Here is a 26,922-nt window from a genome sequence, read left to right as displayed (position 1 = left end):
GGGGAGGCTCGACTTGCCGTAGACGCGATCGAGCGTACACGCGGATCGATCCGCAGGATGATGAAGCCCGGCGATGAACTCGCCGGGCGTGAAACGCTTCTGTGAAGAGGCCTCTTTAGAGGATCCTAGATCCACCATGCGCGCTCTTCCTCCACTCTCTGGCAACATTTTTTTTTTATAAAATGTTTTTCCTCTCTAATGAAAAAAAGAAGAGAAAAAAGTGTGATCATCTGCCTCTATTTGCCCATCGTAGCCTTTTATTATCGGTTTCGTCGCGAAAAGGGAGTCATCCGGCCGTTCGTTGATCCGATTTGCCGCGTCCCGGATAGCGCGTGGCGCATTATTTATTTATTATTAGATAGAGCCATCCCCCATCCCTCTTGACCGTTGTACGCGTCCATCGAGACCGTCCGACAACAACAACAACGACGAGGAGCAGCTCAGCCGTGATAAATCGTGTGAGCAAAAAAAAGAGGGGAAAAAATAGCTCGGTCGCGCTTTTGTTGCGATCGACCAGATATACGTATTAAATTGGCATTAAGTTTTGTGGTATGCAAGTCACACGTCCCATCAACTTATCTCTTTCTCTCTCTCTCTCTCTCTCTGACCTCCCTTAATGAAGGTTTTTCCTTGGAAAAGATTTGATCCTTCTGACAGCACCGTCTAATTTGCCGCAGATGCTCGTCGGTGCAAACTTTTTTTATTTCCTTTTATATTCTCGACCCCAAACGCGAAGCTTCACGAGGGTTCTCTCAGGGTTTGCTTAGAAGTTATAGATATTGTGACGAGTATTTTAAAATGTTTATAAATTTCTATATACATATAAAAGGCAACTAAGAGCTAATTAAGTTCTTTTATTAATATTTATTTGTGGAAAAAAAGATTTTAATAATTTAAAATATTAGACAAAAAAGCGAACTTTTTTGTCTAATATTTTATGTTATTAAACATTTTTTTTCCACAAATAAATATTAATAAAAAAACTTAATTAGCTCTTACTGCCTTTTTTTATATGTATATTAATTTTTAAAGAGCTGTTACAAATTATATTTATAAATTTCCTTCGAAAAGGTCTGAAAAACATACCCTGAAAAAGAATTTGTTAACTTGACCAAACCTTTTGACTAAATTATGGTTTGTGTTAGATTTAATTTAAATATTTTAAATATGTTAAATTGACATAATAATTCAATTGAAAGGTTTAGTCGAGTTGACAAACTTTTTTCAGTGTACTAAGGAATTTCAGGATTTTTAGGATATTGCCTTATTTAACTTTCTTTATTTACCAACTTTAAATTGTACTTATATTTAAACTTTCTCTCCTGTTTCGTTAAGAGAGATAAGAATAAAAACGAGCGACTTTTTATAAGATCGATTATTTCTTTAATTTTCGACATCAAACAATGCTTGAGACTTACGAGATTCGCTCGTTCGAGAAATGGAAAAATAATTCGCTGTCTTATAACCCAGATAAAAATCGATCTTATGATCCTGGAGACATTGTAAATCTGTCACATCGTTAGCAATTGGTAGAAATTGAGCTCTATTCCCAAGGAGACATCGTAATTGTCCTCGACTTTCCTCCACGACGACAGTTTTTGCACAAAACTGCTGAAGTTTCCCTTCCGGTTCGATTCCCCGATGTTCCATTAAAAGTTCCCAAAAGGCTGGCCGATTTTTTTTTCCCGAAACTTTGACGCTTTTGGTCGCGTTTTGGTTTTGTTACGTACCATACTTTGCGGCTAGCAATTTCAATTTTAACTTTTCGTCGTCTTTTCGTTTAAATGAATAGAGAAAGAAATATATATATATATATATATTTCTTTAAAAATTTATGTATATATTTTGATTAAAATATTTTAAAGTAATTTCCACACGTATAACGTATTAATTCTAATATTTAAACTTAAATAGTTGCATTTCATCAAATTCGTAGCACATAAAATCTGATATTATTCTAATTGAATGTAATTTAGCGTTTTATTCGCATATTAATTTTGTCATTCAATTAAATTATTGCGTCTCTAATGAAATCGATTATGTAAATGACTGTATACAAACAGATGTAATTGCTTTGATACTGATATCGACTGTCATGCGTACAAATTGACAATTTGTTATTCCCTCTTTTATTATTGTATTAATTACATATGCGCTAAACACGCGTACCTGAAATATTTCATATTTATTTTTATCGCTTCTTTGAGATTAATAGGGTGAAAAGAATAACTAGCACATTCTTGTTTACTATATAATTATAATAATAAGAGTATATGTTTATATAAAACTTTTTTCATCGAACATTTTGAAACATTAAATGTATAACTTATTTTGGAATATATTTACGTCATGCAAATATTTTTTTATTCTGACGTAAGTTTTAAAACATGATGGGAATCGTAAAAAATTTTTCTGCTCGGTGTAAACTGATCAAACTGATTATTTATTACCAGACAAGATTTTCTACGTCATCGATGTATATGTATTTACATTTTTAAATCAAAAAGTTATTCTTTTCCCATAAAACAAAATTAGAATGCAACTAATAAAATAATAATAATAGTAACACCACTATTATAATGCTTAATTTAGAAATGGCTTCTAATTTAGAAATATATTCATATATTAAATATATAAAATAAGGATAATAATGACAGTATCAAAGTTTATAATACAATTTAATCAATAAATAGTAAGGAGACAAAATAATAAACAATGTAAAATGCAACTTTGAGATACAATTAAATAAAAAAATATTAATTCGTGAAAATAAATGATGACAAAAGAATTCAAGAAGATGAGATTTTTATTGTTTACATATTTTTTACGTTAAATATAAATTCTCGTCACAATTTTTCTTTATTAAATTGTATTATCGATTTTTGAGGAGAATTGTACATGAATTTACATTTTCGGAAAAACAGTTCGGTAAATTTGATCAGAAGTTACCGAGCAGTTTTATAAGAAAAAAAAAACGACAGGGTGAAAAATTAAAGCAGACGTCGAGAAAGTTTAATCGACTGGCCATTAGCAGCAGGATATATGCTTTTCCGCACATATAGCTACGTATAAACGCGTGGCTGAACGCTTTTCCGGTTACTAGAATAACATGCACAGCATTACGCTTTTTATCTCCTTTCTCTCTTTTGGACATAAATGGTCTGTAATATATTCGCGTATTTCAGTGCGTTAACTCGCACACTTTTCTTTTTTTTTTTTTTACATTTGCGTCCCAATAAATTTACTCGCGAGCAAAATAACTTTACACTAAATGCTTACATTTTGGTAATTAAATGTTGAAGAAATTTATTCTCGTTGAATATTTAGACAATTAATTAAAGACAAAAAAAAAGATTTTGTAAATTTTCGCTGGTGATTCTATTAATTTGACTTTAATAGATATTTTTATATTCGAGATAATTCACGAAAAGACGTAATGGATTTCTCTATTACACGTGGTAAATAATCGAAGAAGATTATTCACTGCGAAAACACTCGCAGAGAGATCCTCCTGCGAATCGCTTCAAAATTCGACGACCTGAACTGACCTATATAACGATAGGTAAACATATGTCTTTACATATGTGATATATGTACATATGTGATATATACGGGATGTTTAAGTTTCCATTTATTTCGTCACAATCAGGACACTTTATCTCCTCATGTCTGCACAAAGTCTACTAAGTATTTGGATAAATATTACATACTTTGTTATTAAATATCCAAGCAAATATTTTTTTTATTAAATTAAAATATATTTAACGACGTGAATGACTTCGCGAAAGTGAGATTTAAGATATGGATTTATTAAGATATATTTACTTCTCTTTCGACATGCTCTATATACACGCAAAATGCAGTTCCATCCTTTGAAGTTTGTATACTAATGCATATGCTTGTATATAAGATAGTAGACATATAATCGACATGCTACCTAAATATATATATATCGCTGCATCTGTCAAACTTCATTTCCCTTTTATATGGCTTTTATTTTTAACTTCTAAGAATACTTTCCTCTGGCTATTTCATACACAAAGCGACATCTACTTACAAATCCGTGGATTTCTCACCATGAAAATCGTTTCTGTATCCGCACGATTTACTTATCTTTTATTTTTATAAATAAATTCTTTGTCAAAAGGGAGAAATATTTACATAAACGATATTTAAATTTTCAATAAAATTGATAAAATCTATATTTGAACAATAAATCACAGCAAAACGGAAACTATAATTACATCAAATATATATATATATATATATATATATATATTTTGTTATAATTTTTTTGCATTAAAAATGATGGACAATAAATTTGAAACTCATGTATTATAATCATATTAGTATAACAATAGAAAAACATTTTACAGGATATTAAATTCTTGGCAAGAAAGTCGGCACAGGAAAGTAACATTTATGCCTTATTTTCCTTTACGTAATATAAATATTTTAATGTAATAATGAATGATAGAACCCTTTTATCAAATATTTTTTTTTATTCTTCTCCGTACTTATTTTTCAATGATGTTATAACATTGTAATTTATTGTCTAAAAAATGTTCACAACAGGGATAACAATAATGTATATTTTATATATCGCAGCTTTGCAAATCTTAAAATAAATCAAGAAATTTCTCATTATCTTTGTACCTGAAAGGAAGGGTGGAAAATTAAAAAAGAGAATAGAGTTAAGAATATCGTTCGTTTTTATTCCTTAGGTCAGGAACGCGCATCAACATTGATACAATTGTATACGAACATATGGAACTTATATATTGTAATTGCTGCGCTCAATAGACCACATTAAATTTAAAATGCTTAAAAATCACGTAAAACATGTTAAGTTATTTCAAAAAAAAAAAAAGAAACAAACAATTCTTCAAATATCAGTCGCTACGATCCATTATTATAATAAAATAAGACCGTACACAAAAAATTAGACACATTAAAGTTTTGAAAATTAGACAATTAAAGTTTTGACACATTCTTTTTCTTCGAAAAACAAAAAATTACAAATTATAATTAAGAGAATACTTGAAAATAATTTTGTATCATGATTATTATGCGCGAATGCATATCTAAAATTATTCGAGTAATCTCTGTGTGAAACATCCGTCGCGTTTAAATGCAGAGAAATGATGTGCGCGTGAACTGGTTAAGACGACATGACACAATTTTTGATTAATCTTCACGATTTCTTACGACATTATGGCACTAGTCGTAACTCGCTGAGCGCAGGTTTCGCTCGACAAAAAAATAATAAGCGCGCTTTCGCCCGAACGAGCCACGTCCCATACAGCACAACAAGATTGCAGCAGCATTGTGGCAACATTTCGTTGCAATATTACAACATTGCATAAACATTGTGAAATGTTGCAGCAATCTTGCTGCAAGGTTGCAGCAATGGTAAAATTTCAGAAACATTGTTCTATAACATTGCAGCAATAATGCAAGAAAATATATATGTAATATTACTATTGGATTATTGGAAATGTACCAAATACATGAGCGGACTGAATGGTCTGTACCTAATATTTTTTGCGTGAATTTTATTTTCATAATGTTTCTGAAATGTTGCTGCAACGTTGTTTCAATTATATTGCAAATTCATACCTATATAATATTTCTGCAATATTGCTATGCAATGTACAATATTGCAATGTTATTGCAATATTGCTGCAAACTGGTGTGCTGTATTGGGGTTCTTCTTTCTTTCCGTCGCGGTTGTTTTATCTACAAATTTTCAGTACTGATTCGAATGCAATTATCTATATGAACTAAGGGTGCGTGCGAAATAGTATTTGAATCCGAAATCGCCAATCGTGAAATCGATCCAAACAATCGCTACATCGAAACAACTGATTTCGATATCAGTACGTGTGAATTCGGTTCAATCGTTCCACCTAAAACTATGATTTCGAAATTGGCACATAAAGTCGGGTCAATATATGCATTAAACATGTGTGCACTGAATGCACACTCCGAGTTCAATATTGATCTTTCCGACATTATGAGCCGAGTAATGACTTGGATTTCGAAATGAGTTACATAGAACGATATATACGGTTCGACAAAAATTAACTTTTTTTTTTCCCTAAATCCAAGATAGAGAGCAATTAAATTCTGTAGTTTTTTTTATATTGAACACAATTTCAGCTTGCAAAATATTCTCTCGCATCACAGTTTTAAATAATTTCAGAATAGAATTGTAAAAAAGGTAATTTTAATGACTTTATATATTACAGATACATATAGCATTACTACAAGTTTTATTCTATTGAAATTCTAAATAGATTGCATCAGAATGTTTGGATTTTAAAAAGATTAAATTTTAAAATTAATAAGTTTTTATTAATTAAATACTTTTAAAATTTATAATCTTAATATTTATAATATTAAATATTTTTTAATGTTATAAGATTTTTTTCATTAAACTTATTGCGTCTATTATAAGAAAATTATAAATTATCACTATAAATAAGATCACAGATCTATCAAATATCTTTTAATTTTACATTTATTCAAAAATTGTAAGAAATCTTTACGAAATAAAGATGACATAACGTGCGATGTTAAAAATTTCGAATACAATAACAGCTCCAATGTAAAGAGGATCGTAGAATTAAATAATTTTCTTGCGATATAGTACATAAAGACTTAGTGAATCACGAGAATTTTATTAATTTGAATTTTTAGAAAATATTTTTTAGAAAATTTTAACAATATTCACATTCAATTTTAAACGAAAAATACATTTTGTCATATATATATACATCACATAATTTAAAGTATAATAAAAGTTGGAGATAAAGAATGGTAAAAGGTTTTTTTATAATTGAAATCTCCAATTTCTTAAAACTGTAACGTGATTTCTGCGGTATAAACATCGTATTAAACATGAAAGAAATGGTAAAAAGTTGATTGTTCATTCTTGTTGAATTGTATTACATGACTTTCCCTATCGAAATCGAAATTTCTTATATAACGATTACTTGAATCGATTTGATGTTTCGAAGCAAATACTGTGTCGCGTAGCCTTATCATCTACCACGATCGACATACTTATTCAACGTTACATGCGGTGTGGCGTTTTTCTTTCTTCTTTACATACATAGGGGTATCATAATGTTCTCGTACATACTATTATTTACAAATCATTGTGCTATTTAGATTGACAACGGGCAATTATCGAGAGAGTAAGTGTTAGTGACATCTCATATTTATTACTGCATTTAGGGCGGGCAAAAATATCGATCGAGGTCGCTAAAAAATAGACGTCGTACGTAATTAATATACGCACACATCAAGGGACTCTAACATTACGGTATGCTCAAAGACATTTAATTATCACATATTTCGCTACGAATATATATATATATCTCGACATCGAGCGTTATTCTCTCGCGCCCTTTCCACTTTTACCTAAGTATCTAAATTTCAATACTTATTCGGTACTATGCTGGCCGTTCGAAAATCAAAAGTTCGTCGTTGTCGCCGTATATATAATATATATATATATTTATTATTTATATACGTCGTACAGCACCAATCGTTACAAGCAGCACCAATCATTAACGAACTGAACAATTGAAAATCTGAATATCCTCATTGTTACATAAATTAACATCTTAATCTCAAACTTAATAAAAATATTCAAATTTTTGTCAGATAAATAAGAAATTGTTGATTTCTACTGAGAAATCAGATTTATTGAATTCGAATAAATATTTATTTCAATATTGCCTGATAAATCATTTATTTGAAACTAATAATATATTGATTTGATGTGAAAAATATTTATTTGATATAAGAAAATTCTTTTCACAACACATAAATATTTTTTCTTCACATAAATATTTATTTGTTTCAAGTGAATGATTGATTAGGCAGTATTGAAATTAATTAATAAATATTTATTAATTTAATAATGTTTACATAATTAATATCAGATGTAAATGCTTCTTCGAATGCGAATCTTATATTAAATCGATTTAATTAATTTTCATTAAAGTATCGATTAGTGTGAAAATTAATGATCGATCTAAAATAATATCAAATACACGGATCTGTAATAAATAAATAAATAAATATTACTTCGACACGGTGAAGAAGAAATCAAGATTATTCGAGTTATTATACTCAAGCTACATGAACATCTTCTCAGTGTTAAATTGTACGATCGTTCAACTAATTATTTAATTAAAGTTATTTATCTAAACGTCTAGTTGCTGCTTGTGCGCACTATGAATAATTTATAATGTAGGAACCGTTCGAGTGCGATGATTAAATCTGCCTCGTGGCGACTTAATTGTGATTTTTACATATATGTATATTTCGTGCGTTTTTTTCTCATTATCTTTTTTTTCGCTCCGTTTTGTCTTTTCTCTGTCTTTTTTTTTTTCTTCGGACCAAAGTCCGAAAGTTCAAGTTTGAGCTACGTTTGAGCTAGACTAGTGTTCAAAGCGGAAGTCGTTTTTCGAATTGACGCACTAGCCACGGAGTGAATATGATTACGTCGACAATGCCTTGCTAATTAATTAAAGTCAAGATTAATTCAATTGAAAGAAAAATATAGTATGTAGGAATTATATTCAAACAGGTACTTTCTCGCACTGCGTATATAATACTATTACCATAAATTATTCGAAAATACTCCTCCAGTGAGCTTTTTTCCTGACTAGATTATCCATGAAAACCCTTCGCGATGAGAAATGCGATGTTAAATAACAAAATTCGTGTGCACTCGAGAATTTGTGGGATAGAAGCTCTTTGAAATATCTTACGAGCTTATGAGCAACGTTATTTACGTCGATAAATGCTACGCCGTTTTACAATAGAAGAAAATGCATCTTGGTTTCGCGAAATAAATAACGTACATTCTTTCGGTAAAAGTATAAATGCAATAAATTATTTGTACTGCTAATTAACGTTCTCTCGCATTCAAAAATGTGTGTCCATTCGATCTTCATTTTCAATTCTTCCATTGTCATATACATACATGCAGATGTGAGCATATATGCAGGAAATATATGATTATTGTCGGAAAAGTAAGGTTTTGCTAGAAATTTTTTTTTACACGTAATGCAATCTGAATGCACATGAATTTTTTCTGCCATCTACAACACAACGATAAAATTCTCTTGTAAAATTCTCACAAGAGGGAACCATAATAATATTAAATACTGAACAGTAATTGTCATTCTCGACAAAAAGCGATTACGAGCTTTTCCTCCTCTACGCGCGATCAAAGTTTGTGAGTTTACTTTTTAAAACCATTTTCTTTTGCTTGAAAAACCATCAAAATGCATGATTTGCATATACGAATGTAATCGCCGCTAATTTGTTTTAAATTATACACAAATCACACGCAGCTCTCTCAATTATCGAATTGCAATTTTTCGTTTTAGATCCATCGATTGTTCTCCCAACTATATAGACTTTTATGGTGAATTTGTGATTAGTTTTCATTTATTAGTAAATTTTTTGTAAGGATTTAAATATTTATACGTCTCACATGTTCATATAATTTAGTTTAATTAAAACTTTCATCGCACGCGAGGTGAACCTAATCAAAACTAAATTTTATTTGTGAAACTTAATTTTAGATTTCTTTAATTTTTGATACCGATTAATATCGAAGTAATCGATTATTTGGTCTTTTAAAATATATATAGTTGGGAAATTATTTGCGATAATTCTATGTAATTTCATATTGTATATCCTCATCCTGTATTTAAATAGCAAAGGTGATTTTAATTTTAATCGGATACGTCTTTCAATGTATCGAAACGAAATTTTGCAAATCAAATACTTGAACGAGAGCGGCTAGAATCGAGTTCTCCTAAATAACAAATCGCGCTTTATTCTCACAATATGTGTCGCACAATTCTCCTCTACACTCAACAAGCTTCTCAAACGTTTACGAGCATCCCAAATTCTTGTCCTCATACAATCATAAAATATCAAGCGACCTCACCAGCCTTGTCATGGCTATTTCGAAATTATCTCTCGTAATTTATTATTTGAAAAAAAAAAAAAAAAAACCGTATAGAAACATTATTTTGGAAGATTCGACAATTAGGCACGTAAACTGCCCTCTGACAAAAAAACACCCCTAACGCGATGCTGATTTGCAAAAAGAATTTCCTGGCGCGTCTCGATAAAAAAAAAGAAGCGAAAACTCACTTTGCGTCGTATATCGCTTCTCTGCGCAAAGTATCTCCCGACGAAGAAGAATCTTCTTCGATACCTTTTTCTTAGGACGCGCGATAAAACGAGGTGTCCGTTCAACGTTCGCTCCCGACCTTATCTCGGCGTCGTTTGTCTCTTTACACTTTGGAAGAATCGGAAAAATCGTTTGTAGAATATTGAGCAACGTGTGTCGGGCGGACACTCCCTCGCAACCGCCGGAAGAGCCTCTTGATCCTTTATCCCCGGTGCGAGCCGCCTGCTTCTCAGGTGTTCGGCTGGCTCTGCGAACGCGTGAGGTCCTGCTCGCGCCAGGAATTGGTCGTGCAGACACCATCGCCTCGCCACCACTCGTTCACGTCCTTGTAATACTTGGGCGCCCGGTCGTGATCGTGCAGCATCGCGCAGACCCGGCACCAGAAGTACGTGTTGATGAACTCACCGGTGCCCTTCCAGCGGAAGTACGAGTTGTACAGCTCGTCGTCGCGGTCCAACCGGTGCAGGTACTCGGCGAGCTCCTTCGGCGACTGGAACTCGTCCACGTGGATGTAGGAACGATAGGGAGCGCTGCGCGCGTAATCCGTGGGGTGGGCGCCCATCACGATGGGCAACACGTTGTGCCTGGAAAAAAACAATTGTCATCATTTCATCCGCGAGAGAAAAGCCTCGTCATCTTAGGGTCAGGCTTAAGGGGATCCTAACTCTCTGCGCGAAATTGGATTCGACCATGAAGCTTTTTATTGCAGGGATTGCATTTTATATATCCGGATTTTTTCACATTATTCTACATTTGTCTCAATAATTTGAAATTTTTTTATTAAATAAATATAAACTTTTCCAGCACGCTAATTTTCTGGGTTAAAAACCGATTCATCTACAGCGTGTTCGTTAATTTATAATTTATATTTTAAATTTGATATAATATAAATAAAAAAGGTGATTATTTAAATAGTTTATATTAAATTGACACGTTTGTTTCGATTATCGTAATGCAGATTGTATAATTGAATAAGATTTTTGTTTTTTTAACTTTCGAACCTTTTCATTGTTGAAACAAAAATATCTCAAGGATTTCATGATTTAACATTTAATTGATTAATCATATAGATATATGCAAATGATATATTTGGAAAAAATAATACTGAAAAGCCAGGGAAAAAATTAATTTCTGGTCTTGGAAAATCTGAAAAAATCAGGGAAAAGTCTGGACACCCTGTATTAATACCTAATTACGGAAAAAGATTTATTAATAGAAATATTGGCACTTAAATTTATATGAGTTCAAATACCAATATTTTGATTGACTAGACAGATTGATAAATCCTTTTCCACAAATAAAGTATTAATATTAACAAACGAGGGAGCGTTATAATTTCAGGTAAAAAAAAAACAAAGTTAAAAAATTACATTTTTGTCAAATTATATAGCGTTCACAATTCGTTTTATTATTAGTAGTTTAATTGTGGAAAAGGATTGTTCAATCTGTATAGCCAATAAAAAGATTCATGGTCGAATCCAACTTTACGAGAGATCCTAAACACCATCCCGTTTTATGAAACATAATTTTTACGCACCCTTTTCTTTTTCTTGGTCGAACAGAATAATAAATGCTTTTCCGCGATTAAAGTACATTAATAGAAACAAAGCGCAAACCTACCAATTTTAAAAACAAAATCTCTAAAAAAATTAAAACATCAAAAACTTATTTTTGTTTTTAAAGAATGAAAAATTGTTTGTTTGTTTCTATCCGTTATGCGAGTAGATTAGGTAACGCGACTTGGCACGCGACCACCTTATTCGAGAAACACGCGATGTCGCAGAAGTTGGCAAAGGTCACTGACGTCTGGGTGAAATGATCGAGCATTCGGTCGGCCAAGTTGCGACTGAAAATTGATCGAGAAATCGAGAGAGGAAGAGCAACGAACAAACCAAAACACCGCTCTAGACGTACCCGAGTCCGTTGACGAAGAACTTCTCCGTGATGTAGTCCTTGCAGTTGGAGTTCTCGAACGCGAGATAGAATTTATAATCCTCGTCGAGCATGTCGAAGCAGGTTTGCGACTGCGACCGCGGACAGCGTAGACTGCCGCACGCTCCGTAAATGTCTACCTGGATGTATTTCGAGAGTTCCCTGGCATAATGCATGCGCTGATTTCGGGGATGGCAGTTGGAAACGAACCAGGCGACCTGATTAAACAGCGATGCAGAAAAGAACGAATATATCACATGCAAATAGTGTTTACCTCGCGAGAGCGAGAATAACATATTATACATAGTATACGAGCCGAGAAAGTACACGGAGAGAATTTTCTCTTAGAATTTACCCTGAAAATCATGCGACAATATGGTATTGGAAGAATCTTATAAGAGTTTCTCTGATTAATATTTTTATAATATTTTTAAATGCCATGATTTTCTGGGGAAATTCTAAGAGAAAATTCTCTCTGTGTAGAGAAAATATTAATAGGATCTATAAAGAGAAGGTCTCAACAATTTTTGCCTACCTCTTCCGCGTCTTTATCTTTCTCAAGAAAATTTTTATTTAATTATAATTTTATTTAATTATAATTACAATTTTTATTCAATATCTATTTAAAACTAAAATATATAAATTAAATAATTAAAACTAAAATAATTTTATATTGTATTTAACTTTATATATCTATGTTTGTATTTTTAATAGAGAATTAATACAGTTATTGATTTTGAAGACAAATTCTTCGAATCTGAATTTTCCCAAAAAAGAAATAAATTCCAATAAATAATATTATTCAAACTGATATAATTGATAGAAAGACAGTTTCTAATATCAGTATACATTTTTAGTTTAAATGTGCAGTTAAACGTTGAAGACTACAAATAGTATACATGTATATTTTAGTACCTTTCTTTTTATTAGTCGATTTGGTCTCGTTTTAGTTCATAAATAAATAAAATTGAATTTCAGCTAAGAGTTAAAGACCAAAAATAAAATAATATAAAAATATATAAAATGATATATTGAATATATTTTCGATTTTAGATTGATTGAAGAGTAACATGTATGTTAGTACTTATCTTTTTAGCAAATTAATTTCGCTCTAGGTTATAAATAATGAAAATAAAGTTAAATACATGAAAATTGCACGAATTTTGATTTCTATTTATAAAATATTTCGTCGTTTATTAATACGCTTATTCTACAAAAATAGAAAAATGCTATATGTCACTGACAATGAGAAATTATTTAAATTCGCAGACAATTGAATTGTATTTATAAATATCCTCTCAATTAACTAAATGAATTGTCTTACCTTTTTCGTTTTGTTCGCTGCATAATTAAACGTTTGTGGAATTTGTGTGATACTGGAATCATAATACTGCCACCTCTCATAAGGTGCCACTATGTCGCTGTCACGTCGATACGTGGCGGTCCAATTGATAAGGGCATTTTTGACGCTTGCGTGTGATAAGGACATTCTAAAAAATACAGCATCCACACCTGCCAAAAATCGCAGAATTTTTATTTGTCAAAAACATGAATCTTGACACGTGATACGCGTGAAATTACGACTTTACGATGGGATCGATCCGGAACGAAGCGAAAGTGACATTTTCTCTCGAGCGACAAAAATCGATACCTGATTATTAGATCTTCGTCCCACGTGCGTGATGTAATCCTTAAATAGAATGAGATCGGCGCTGTCCGGATTATCACGGACGATTGTGCAGGTATTTACCGGGCAGCGTTGCTGGAAGAAAATGTCAGGACCGACTTTGGCTTCGGCCATTCCGTGAGGAATCATTATCTTCTTCAGCGGATGCTCGCTGCCTGTTCTGTTGTAATCGGGTGGCACAAACATCAACTGCAAAAATATTCAAAGACATTAATATATGTATTTTTTTCGAGAACTTTAGGTTTTAAACAAATCTGCGAAACTTGTCAAAAAAATAAATAATTAAATAGAATATTTAAATATCTTTGTTAAATTCGACGATACAAACATTTCAATATCATAATACGATTAAACTCTTGACGTTAATTATAATATGCAAAAAATGAAAAAAATATATATATATATTATAAAATTACATCTAAAAAATATTAATGACATTGATTAAAAAATATTCATATTGTTCGCATTTTAGAGAGTCATTTAAATTTTGTTTCTTACATCTTTTGGGATCTTTAACAGAGATATTCAAAAATGTATGATTCTATTTCTCGTAATTATCAATCTATATAATGTAAAATGTTTCAACGAAATTCTATCTACATTCTGAACTCCTAATTGCGATAATTACCTGATTCGTCACACGATCATCGTAAGCATTTTCCTCTGGCCACAATTGAGCTAATCTTCGGCCAGTATTGCGAGCTTTTCTTGCCGGAAAAGGCCTTCTGGTCCCTCCTTTCATGTACCAAGGCCTTCGCGTTGGATCCAAGTCTATTGAGTTTTCGACCAAACTGATGGATCCATTTACATTCAATGCCTTTGAATGAAAAAGAAATATTATGCGTATATATATTTAAAGATCGCAAGATTATCTTCTCCAATCTTTCTAGCTTATGTAAAGATTGGAAAAGATAATCTTCGTAGTGCATTATCATTCTCTGCTACTAAGAAAATTACTACCGAGAGAGCGACACTATCATCTTTTGCTCTTAAGCTGGAGAATTTTAGCAACAATATTGCAACAATATTCAAAAATTTTACAGTGAAGAAATATGATATTAATGATATAATTGCAAATGTGATCTAATTTATACATTATAATTTTTGTTATCTATAATACAATGTTTAAATAATCGCGTGCAACTTATTTAAAGAATTTTTTATACACACTATATTTTTGTAAAATTTAATTTAATTAATTTACACAAAGATTACATATCATAATCACATAGATTATATATTTTAATTAATTTAATTTATTTAATTAATTTGAATAAGTTTTAAATATATACATTTCTTACGTTACTTTCATCAGCAAACATAAAAATTCATGCGATTAATTAAGTGTTAACTGTCTCTAAATATGATATATAGTGTGCGTGCGTGAGTACAAAAGCATCTTTCACTTTGATATATTTTGACATATAAATTTCTACAAGATGCTATAAGTGACAAAAAGTGTTGAGGCAGCTTTTTCACAATTGATATATGTGGATGATTAAAAAATAGATTAATATACTGCAGGCAGCTAAACTATTAAGCCACACTAACGAATAATCTATTACAAGTATGAGTTTTTATTCGAGGTTTCTATTGTCATTATTTTACGAGTATTAACTAATTATACAACTTTTTAATTACACAAATATTGAAATACTGAACGAAATAAGTTTTCAACAAACTATTGGAAGGTTCCAAATAATTTTTGTCGGATTCTGTAGAAAATATAATATATGCAAATTTTTGTACACTTGGTGTACAATAAGTATATGATAAATATATGATAAACAATGATATTAGCGCTATAAATGGCCAGACGAAAAAGAGGAAGCCACTAAATTTGTAAAGAAAACGTACGCACTATGTTTTATAAGACGCAAGAACAAGCGAGACGACACACGGAAAAAGTGACACATATATTAAAGATATAATATTATTTAAGTATTTTTGTTTATCTTTTGGAAATTTTGATTAATACATTTTCGCAAAAAATACGATAAGTCAATATCGATATCCTATTTTTAAAATGTTTTCCCGTGTACTCTTGTCATTTGAAGATTAATTAACGCGCTACAATTTAATGACTGTACCTCGGACGGAAGTCTTTTCTTCACTCGCTCCCGAGTGCGTAATACTCGCATCGTCGGCTTCTTCGATTTCGAAGGCCAATCGGGTTTCATCTGCGAGCGAAATTTGTTTTATTTCTTAATCTGTGATTTAATTCGTGTGCGTAGCCATTTTATCGCGTGATCTCTATCTCGCGATAACAATAATCTCAATTACAAGTTTGCAGAATTAATCTCAAGAAAAATTTATTCATTTATTCATTTTTACCATCATCGTTATTATCGAGCGATAAGTGAAACATATTTATTTTATATATAACACATTTCTATCCAATATCATAATTAATTTATTGATCAATCGTTTCGATAACATTTAATAACGTGTGACTTATCGTCTCTTTCCCGGAATAATATCGATCTGTTGATACAATTATAATTGCCGCTGCAGATAAACGCTTAAACGAGCAAACTACTACACAGAGAAAATTTCTTCTTAGAATTTACCCTGAAAATTATGATAATCGTGGAACAATATAATATTGGAATTATTTTATAAAAGCTTCTCTGTTTAATATTTACTACAATCAAAAATAATATCTATCACAATAAGGTATAAAATATGTTCCATTAATTTTATTATGCACATATTGATATTTTTCGTTTTTATCTATATATATATTTTTTTTATTTTATAAGATATATTTTAATATTAATATATTTAACATTAATATTATATAATAATATTGGAATTATTTAATAAGAGCTTCTCTTGTTCAATATTTATCACAATAAGATATAAAACATGTTCGATTAATTTTATTATGTACATATTGATATTTTTATTTTTTATCTATATATATATTTTTTATTTTATAAGATATATTTTAATATTAATATATTTAACATTAATATTATATAATAATATTGGAATTATTTAATAAGAGCTTCTCTGCTTAATATTTACCACAATAAAAAATAATATCTATCACAATAAGATATAAAACATGTTCGATTAATTTTACTATGTACATATTGATATTTTTATTTGTTCTCAGAGGAATTCTTACAAAATTCTACCATAATTATCCCACAATGATTATCAAGATTTTCGAAATAAATTCCAAGCAAATTCTCCGTGCGCAGAGAGCACAAAATAATATATACACATAAATTCCTCTCGCGGCGGAAGTATACCACATACGGTCGGATAATAAAATAATGATTTCTCTCTCTCGCGATATCACAGATCGCCGCGTGCCTAATTAATGAATAACGAGTGCTCGAACGTACCTTCAGCCCGTCGCCGGCAGCTCGAACGGACTGCGGCTGACCAGGGGGATGCGGTCGTATGCTGTGCCATATCTCGTCCTGCAGCGAATTCAGTAGGACAAGCAGCGAGCCAGTCAGACATAGCGCGTAGAAAAAGTATCTCTTTAGGGAGATACGCGGCAGCAGACCCATGCCGCCCGGTTTCCCTAGCTGGACGAGACCTTTATCTAGCCATGCGCCAGTTTGCCTCACGACATTCGGCAACGCTATAACACACAATGAATAATTAATGAGAGACCACTTTGATATGCCTGCTGTGAAGGCGTTTGCTCTTTATGCTGGAATGGCTTTATTGATGGATTTCATATTGCAAATTACATGTTTCGTCAGTCTCTTAGCACTTGACTACAATTCGGCATGCGAACAACAGGCTGGATGTATGTTGCTTTATTCGTTCCAAGTGTGATGATGGAGAAGAAGTGGTAGATGGAGTATTGTATAAAATTTTCGAAGTTGCATATGTTCCATTATTATTGCAAAAATGGGTTCGTGCGACTGTAATGATTGTGTTCTTTGGTTGGCTCTGCAGCAGCATCGCTGTAATACCACACATCGAAATTGGCCTAGATCAAGAGCTCTCTATGCCCGAAGACAGTTTTGTATTCAAGTATTTCAAGTTCTTGAATAATTATTTATCCATTGGACCGCCGATGTATTTTGTTGTTAAAGATGGCCTAAATTATTCGGATACCAGAGTACAAAATTTAGTCTGTGGTGGGCAATATTGTAACAGCGATTCGGTGTCGACTCAAATATTTACAGCGTCCAAACAATTAAATAGAACTTATATAGCTAAACCTGCTTCATCTTGGATGGAATTAATGAGAGACCGATTGGTATACAGATACGATAGATGTCGAAAGCATTAATTGAAAATATATAATATTTTGCAGACATCAAAACATTTTAATCTCTTTCCTGTGAATTAACACTGTTCATTAATATAATATATATTTTAATGCATTAATCGATTTTTTGTACGGTTCTTTTTAAAAAAAAAAATATATATATATATATTAAATTTATTATTTAATAATAAATTTAATATATATATTTTTTTATTAAACATTTAAATTTTTTATGTAAAAAAAGAACCGTACAAAAAGTCGATTAATGCATTAAAATATATATGGACATTTAAATATTCACTTCAATTAAAATTTGTAACGAATAGCAAATATATAAGAAGAATATAGAATGTTATTTTATTTTATTTTATTTTATCGAATATTTGTTTCAGGATATAACCTGTTCCAATTTCGTGAGAATTTATTCAACCTACATATTTCTTGTGGTCTAGAATAAGATATAGATTATGAATTATGCCATTATCTCATTACTTATCTCCTTACAATATTCTGACATAATTTAAATTTAGAGGAAATTCCATTGAAAAGAGATATGTTGTCAAAAGTTAAATATAAGTATTTTATTGGAATATTATAGATGAATGTTATATTTGAATTTTATCTGTATGTAATTATTTTAAGTGTTAGAGAGAGCAATTATAGGTATATAAAATTTTAAAGAGATTTAAATTTAGAATTGTGTTTTATTGAATATAACAAAAAATAGAAAATTTGAAACGACTAATGGTTGATTTTTTCGACGAATTACATATAACACAATTTATTTATACATCTACATAAACTCACATAAATATGCATATCAAAAGTTATTTATACAAACGATACGTTATCTGAATAGAGCATTGGTGAAGAGTTTGATAAGATTTGCTTAACCTTGCTTTCTCAACTTCCGGAACGCTTTGCCAACATTTTGTAATGACGTGACATAATAATTATCACTTTTAAAATTCTTTATACTAAAATAATTCATAATTATATTGTCGTCAAACGAGCTTTTAAGCATTTTCTTATTCTAACGTATGTTAGAATAAGAAATGAAACAGCGTAACTTGATAAATTACGTCAGAATTCCTGCTTGAAATTAATGCTGAAAATCATCAGCGGAAATTTGTATTACAAAAAAAAAAAAATATATAAAAAGTGATTACATTACGTTTAATTGGATGGCATTTGATGAAATGAAAAGATATCGCGATGAGAAAGACACACGATCCGTGAATTGCGCACGCGAAGCGGAAACGTCCTTGCGATCTATCGACATAACTCCCTCTCGTCAGATTCATTCGTTATATCGGAAGAATTCTGCTGGAAGAGCTCGATATCATTAAATTAATTACATCGCAAGATATATCGTTCGCCATCTAACTGCATCGTTGCACGTCGTATAATTGATGTGACACGCAAACATTGATTTATATCCGAATCAATAATACCTACATTTGAACAAAATATATATTCGATCGAAATACCATATATAATATATTTGCACGCGAATAATCTGACATCTGCATTATATATATAGTTTCGTGTGAGGAAAATTGATCAAAATTACGTGCGTCAATATTGCCACTAAATGCGCAATTATTAGATATTATCATGGCATTTTGCAGATTACGGATTACAAATTATTGTATGCGATGTTTCCTAAGCTCCATTTTACGTCAGAGCTTTAGTTTTTTAATATCTCGATTGTTTAACAAGTTTTTCTACCTACAAAACATTTGATGAAATATGATTTCGCCTAATCCTCATTATTGTTCAAATATTATTCTTCGGATGTATACATATATTTATTACAAATTATGATATTTAGAATGAACGTCCAAAAAGCTGTGTTTGTAAATATTTTTTTATGAGAAAATAATTATTATACACACGGAGAGAATTTTCTCTTAAAATTTATAATTAGAAGAATTTTATAAGAGTATCTGATAAATATTTACCGCAATAACAAATATTAATATGTACATAATAAATTTAAATAAAACATATTTTATATCATATAACATATATTATTTTTTAAAAATAATTTCCGTATATCGACAGTGAAATAAAATTACAAGGTAATATTAAAAACGACCCAAATGTCAAAAAATAATCTTTATTCTGATGATGTCAGACGACGTTTCGACCCTTGGTTTAGATCCTTTTCAAGTCTTAAAATAATGAATTTAAAACAAATTAAACTTAAAATTAATATTCGCAAATTGAAGACAAATAAATCGCAACGTACTTCAAATATATGAAAAATCAGACTTATGATATTAAGATGTCTAATAAAACGTTGTTGATAAGCCTAATGACATGGCAGATAATGAGAAGGGAGCGGTATCAAACTACGTTTAAAATATTATCCACAGATTAGATTTAAATTTTCCATATCTTTTTGTAAATTGATCGTGTTATTGTTTTTTTTTTATAAAAACCATTTGAAGGATTTCTCTCTTTCTCTTATGTTTTTCACAGTACAAAATTTTTATGATGTCTAATAAAACAACGTTTTAAAATTTTGTACTGTGAAAAACATAAGAGAAAGAGAAAAATCTTTGAAATGTTTTTTATTAAAAAAACAATAACACGATCAATTTACAAAGAGATACAAAAATATTTAAATTCTATCTGTGGACAATATTATTAAAGTCGTTTGATACCGCTTTCTTCCTCATTATCTGTCATGTCACCGGACTTGTCAACAACGTTTTATTAGACATTTTATTAGACGTAATAAAACAATGTTTTATGAGATGTCTTAACATCATAAGTCTGATTTTTCAAATGATATTTGAGGTACGTTGCGATTTATTTGTCTTTAATTTGCGAATATTAATTTTAAGTTTAACATGTTTTAAATTCATTATTTTAAGACTTAAAGAGGACCTAAACCAAGGATCGAAACATCGTCTATGTGACATTATCAGAATAAAGATTATTTTTTGACAATTGGGTCGTTTATAATATTACCTTGTAATTAATACTTTTATTTCATAAAGTCATACAAACTTTTATAAAACTCTTCCAAAACCATATTGTCCCACGATTTCAGGATAAATTCTAAGAGAAAATTCTCTCTATGTATGTATCTTTTTAAAATATCATACCTTTTTCATATCACACATCACACCCTTCTGAGCCACGTGTACGTTACGATTGACATTATAATATCTTTTATTAGCACTTCTCATATATAATTCTATATTCCACATTATTTATAATTATCTTTCTTTTCCTTCCTCTATTTATTGATTTTGTTCTAGTTCATTTAAATAACGCGATGAAATGTAGCTCTGCAATTTGATTCGCGCACTTTAACAACATCATTTAGTCCTCGTTTACTCCAGGTTTAGTCTTCTTCATCCATCTAAATTTGCAAGAGCAACGTTCGCGGTTACGCGAATGTGAAAGGTTACAGCATTCAATGTGTACTTTGTGTATACCAAGTACACATACGAGTGTCTACAAGGTGTTTCAGCAGAAATGATCAGCATTCTATATGACATAATTGTACCTACCTATAATTTTAAGCAAGAAAATATATATAAACATGTGTCTTATTCCGAACGATTATAAAAATACAGCGTGTTCAATCTTAATAGAATCAAATTCAATTACATTAAATTTCACAGCTTATAATAAATTTGAATAATTAATAATAATTAATAACTAATAACATCAATTAATAACAATTTTGGTATAAATGATACGAGGCATTTTAGTTACACCAAAGACTAAAAATTTCAAACTAACACATGACTTATCAAATGTGACTTAATATTTAAATTCGTCATCGTAATAACAAAAAGCGACAATTTAATGTAATTGTTTCATAACATTTTCCAAGTGGCAAACTGACGTCACTAATTTTTTTCACTTACTTTTTAACACATTGTCTCTTTATATAATCTTTATAATAATGCAGAATAAGACATACGTTTATATAAATATGTCAAATTAACAAATATTTAGTTCCATACTGTCAACTGAATCATTAATTTGAAACAAATAAATATTTATTTGTTTTCTTATATCAAATAAATATTTGTCATATCAAAATAAATATTATAATTTCAAATAAATGTTTTATTTGACAGTATTGAAATAAATACTTATAAGAATGAACAAAATTTTTGCTCAGTGTAACCATGTCCTAGAATACTTGATCGTTCCTCCTGAAACACCTTGTATATTCGGACAGCCGTTTACACTTACAAACACTCGCGTAAGTTCGCGCCCGACAGCCACGAGGCGCGAAATGTTTCGGAAAATGAAGGACATCCTAGAAGATGTTCCTTGAGAGAACTGTCTCACGCTTAGTCGCTCGATAGTTCGAACGAATCATCCTGCCGGGCGGCTGCTCGTGAAAAGGTGAACCTGGATCTCCGCGTTGCGACACGCTTTCATGCCTCTATACCTTTGAACCGCGAGATAAAGTTCACGTTCACCAGAACGCCGAGCGTTACATATGTATACCTGCCTAGCTTGAGTGAAAAGTTTTAGCCCATATATATATATATATATATATATATATATATATATATATATATAGTATATGTAGTCTTTTATTTTATATTTTACATATACGTCGGTTTCCCTATTTTGTCAGTACACATAGAGAGAATTTTCTCTTAGAATTTACCCTGAAAATCATCGTGAGACAATATGGTATATTGGAAGTTTTATTTAGAGTTTTTCTGATTTACCACGATATTTAGAATTTTCTCTTAGAATTTTGCTTGAAAATCATGGTAATCGTGGGAAAATATGATATTGGAAGAATCTTAGAGTTTCTCTGATTAATGTTTACTACAATAAAAAATATTAATATGTACATAGTAAAATTAATCGAACATATTTTATATCTTATTATGATAGATATTAATATTTTTATTGTGGTAAATATTAATTAGAGAAACTCTTATAAAATTTTTTCAGTATTATATTGTCTTAGATTACTATGATTTTCAGAGTAAATTCTAAGAGAAAATTCTCTCTGTGCACAATAAGATACATAATATGTTCGGTTAATTTTAGTATGTACACAGTATAAAATTTACTATTTTTTAAATTTAATATTTAATCTAATTTATATTTTTATTGTGCTAAATATTAATCAGAGAACTCTTATAAAATTCTTCCAGTATCACCATATTATCCCACGATTTTCAGAGTAAATTCTAAAAGGAAATTCTCTCCATGTAGTGTTTTAATTTATAGTAGAGCTAATAAGATTGTCATTGCCAATTTCAGATTTTTCTTTTTTTTTTTTTTTTAATTTGCTAGACTTTTACAATTTGAGGAATATTAACGAAGAGATAATTGTCGTGTTCATAAACAAGAAATATGATACGAATTCGATATTCGGTAGAATTCTCGTAACAAACATCGTTAAAATTAATTAAACTAATTCAACATTAATTAAAATAATGTTAATAAAAGCCAGTACATCTACGCGAGATGAATGATTGGTTGGATGTTTTTGTAATTCTCAAGAGGATTCGACTTCACCGAATCAAAAGCATAAATAATGTAAACTTGTACATTCTTTCCCTCTCTTTATCTCTTTCTCTCTCCATTGGGAACTATATTTTATCACATTAAACTCGCTCTTTTCCACATGAAAATTACGTTCGCAATTCAATCTTTAAATATTCACATTGCACTTTAACTCATAAAAATTGATCGACTTTGCACCACAAATTTGTTTACGCGCAGAGGCGACCAGGAATTTCGGGAATTACCTGCAGAATTTCGTCTGCCAAGTTTCTCAAACATGGTGACACTTTCTCTCGCGAAATCTTTTTTTTTCTTCAGTTAACGCGTTCAACTTTTCACGTCAAACTTCGTGATATAAATCCGTTTAAAATGAAGTGCCCATCTGCTTCACGCGAAGCCGAAGATTCCGCGTGTCCAGATATCAGGATTTTTCTGGTCACGTTCTTTTCGCACGCCGGTGTTAAATTCTGCGCTAATGTTGCCGCAAACTTGTGTACTGGCGAACGGTTCGAGTACTACTGCGTCTATCGGCGAGCTGTCGAGCTCTTATTATCTCTCTATCTTATCACTTACCTCTCTAACATATAATATACATATTCCGTATAAGAAAAAAAAATATCGATTACATCTTTAATATTATATTATGTACTTCTTCTTCAAGATATTAAATTGCCCTTCTCGAAATCGAGCTGTAAATCTAAAGTATGACGAATCACTTAAATAGCGGTATGAATTTCATTTTGAACTATCTCGATATCGCGTTTTCCATTCATAGTAATATTTCTCTTTTTTATGATGTTCAATATCGCGATGAATCTTGCACGAGCCGCGTGTAATAATTTTTCAAATGTCGCACACTTGTCAGTTTGATCAATCGAGAAATATCTCCACTAATTTTTTCCATTAATTTTATATGAAATTTCGACTCTCTTATCGCGGTGGTACACTGTAAAAAATATGTAAAATTACATAAATAATAGCAATTATTAGTGAAAATTTAGTGAAGATAATTAGTGAAAATGTATACATTTTCATTATTTGTTGTAATTTTACATTTATTATTTATGTAATTTTATATATATTTTTATGTAATATACATTTTTTACAACGTTTAATACCGTAATTTCGCACTCTTGTCAGTTTGATTAATCGAAAAATATCTCCACTAATTTTTTTCTATTAATTTTATATATGAAATTTTGACTCTTATCGCGGTGGTACACTGTAAAATAATAATAATTATTATTTGTTATTGTTAAATGTGAAATTACACGATAATTAGTGAAAATGTATACATTTTCATTATTTATGGTGTAATTTTACATTTATTAAGAATAAATGTAAAATTACACGATAATTAGTGAAAATGTATACATTTTCATTATTTATGGTGTAATTTTACATTTATTCTTTATGTAATTTTATATATATTTTTATGTAATACACATTTTTTACAACGTTTAATATCGTAATTTCGCACGGCGATCGATCTAGAATCGTAGATCACAAATGCGTCGATCAGACTCAAGAACGTACGAAGAACTCGAGCACATTCTGTCGACAAATCAAAATATATACATCGCTATCATATACACGCATACTTCGATGATTAGCACGATAGTTCATTCTTCGTCGACCTAATCTCGGCGATTACGTCGAAATCGAAAACCTCGGTGAAGCAACAATGTTGAAATCGCTAATTAAATGACGCACCACAAATGTTGTTAATTCTCAGTTTTTATAATTATTATACATAATCGCAATTTTTTTTAACATTTGCATAGTTGTCCGTCGATGCTGCAGATATTTTACTTTGTAATTTTCTCTGTCAGTTTCCGAGGAAAGAAGGGGGAATTTATTAAATATTAATGCGACTCTCTATAAAGTGTCAGTTCATATCGGATCGAGATTGAAATGATAAACGTTTATTTCATTCTGCGTCTCTATATTTAGCATCGCCCGCGAGTTATTTTTGAGCCAGAAGACTCAATTTTTGATTGGCGAATGGAACATAAATCGATCCCAATCGAATATACATGGCAAATTTATCCTGCAATCCGATTCTGTCGGATTAACTTAAATATTCTACTTATTACATATCCGAAACAACAATATTGATCTCGAAAAATCAACATGTTAAAGCGACGTTATTGAGAATAATTCTAATCACAGTACTCGATAAGATAATTATATATGTATCTACATACTGAAAAAAATTTATTGAATTGGAATGAATATTTAAATACTGCCTTATATAAATAATTTGTGAAAAACATTTATTTGATACAAGAATATTCTTTTCAAAACAGATAAATATTTATTTGTTTCAAATAAATTATTTATTTGGCAGTATTGAAATAAATATTTCAACTGTTTATTAAACGTTTTCTCTATATACAATAATAACATGTATATTATATACACTATTTTATTCTATAATAAAATAATTTCTAATAATAAAATTTCTCGTCAAAAAAATAAAGCTTTACGTCATAACATTGTGCAGCCCGATATAAAGCTTTGGTGTATTTTTGACGGTGACGATAAAAGTCTTCGACTTTAAGATCTAATGAAACGTGAGCACTTTATAGCTTCTCATTAATTCAGCTTGGATGTAACAGAGATCGAGAGCAATCGAGCGTTATTTCATGAAGATTTTCTATACATCCACGCGATTTTTTGTCTCTGCGAGAAAAGTCTCTGCGCAAAAATTTTATCAGTCTATGATTCTCGCCCTATCGGATAAATTTCGTGACAATTTCGATTTATTAAAATTATATTAATTATCAAACGAAATTAACGTAATGAAAGTATAATTCCAGTCTTCTTCTTCCTTCGTTCACACGTTATTTAAAAACAAGTGCATAAAATAAAGTTTATCTTATAACAGCGTAATTTTTATTTAATATGAGTTTGCTTGCTTATTTATCAGAAATATTTAACGCCGTAAAATAATATTTATGAATAAATATATTTTGCTTATTTCGTTCATTATTTTATTCCATTCACATCGATTGTTTATTGAACCTTATTCCTCTTAAAAACAATGATAAATTATTAAATTAAGGCCATGTGTAACGAGCAATACGATATTATTTTATTATTGAGAAGAAAATTCTTAATTTAAAATAATAATTGTACAAACGTTTCGAGCTCTACTTGCTCCTCTTCAGTGCGCAAAAAAATAGTGATAATAAATAACGATAATAAATAAATACATAAAATTCTAATAAAAAATCCGCAATACATAGTCAATATAAGTTATATAGTTGAGTCATAGTTAAAACGCAAAATATATTTACAATGAATTGAGACCAT

The 26,922-nt window shown here is 30.3% G+C and overlaps 2 protein-coding genes across 2 annotated transcripts in view; one reads left to right on the top strand and one right to left on the bottom strand.

Annotated features, from left to right (window-relative positions):
• The window catches only part of LOC114934258 (uncharacterized), a 204,613-nt gene that overhangs the window by 155,795 nt on the left and 21,896 nt on the right, over positions 1–26,922 (top strand). The gene's annotated exons all lie outside the window — the stretch shown is intronic.
• On the bottom strand, positions 4,695–24,679 carry FucTA (glycoprotein 3-alpha-L-fucosyltransferase A). Its single transcript, XM_029306923.2, is given in 9 exon segments — positions 4,695–10,815; positions 12,146–12,381; positions 13,488–13,633; positions 13,636–13,675; positions 13,815–14,039; positions 14,479–14,667; positions 15,941–16,030; positions 17,207–17,451; positions 23,850–24,679. Coding segments are annotated over 9 exon segments (1,560 nt in total). The 5' UTR covers positions 23,884–24,679; the 3' UTR covers positions 4,695–10,460.

Source organism: Nylanderia fulva, unplaced genomic scaffold (genome assembly GCF_048542155.1).
Source record: "Nylanderia fulva isolate GAGA-0341 unplaced genomic scaffold, ASM4854215v1 Scaffold24, whole genome shotgun sequence".
NCBI lineage: Eukaryota > Metazoa > Arthropoda > Insecta > Hymenoptera > Formicidae > Nylanderia > Nylanderia fulva.
The sequence above is the reverse complement of the archived record's forward strand: the minus strand, read 5'-3'. Positions and strand labels throughout refer to the sequence as shown.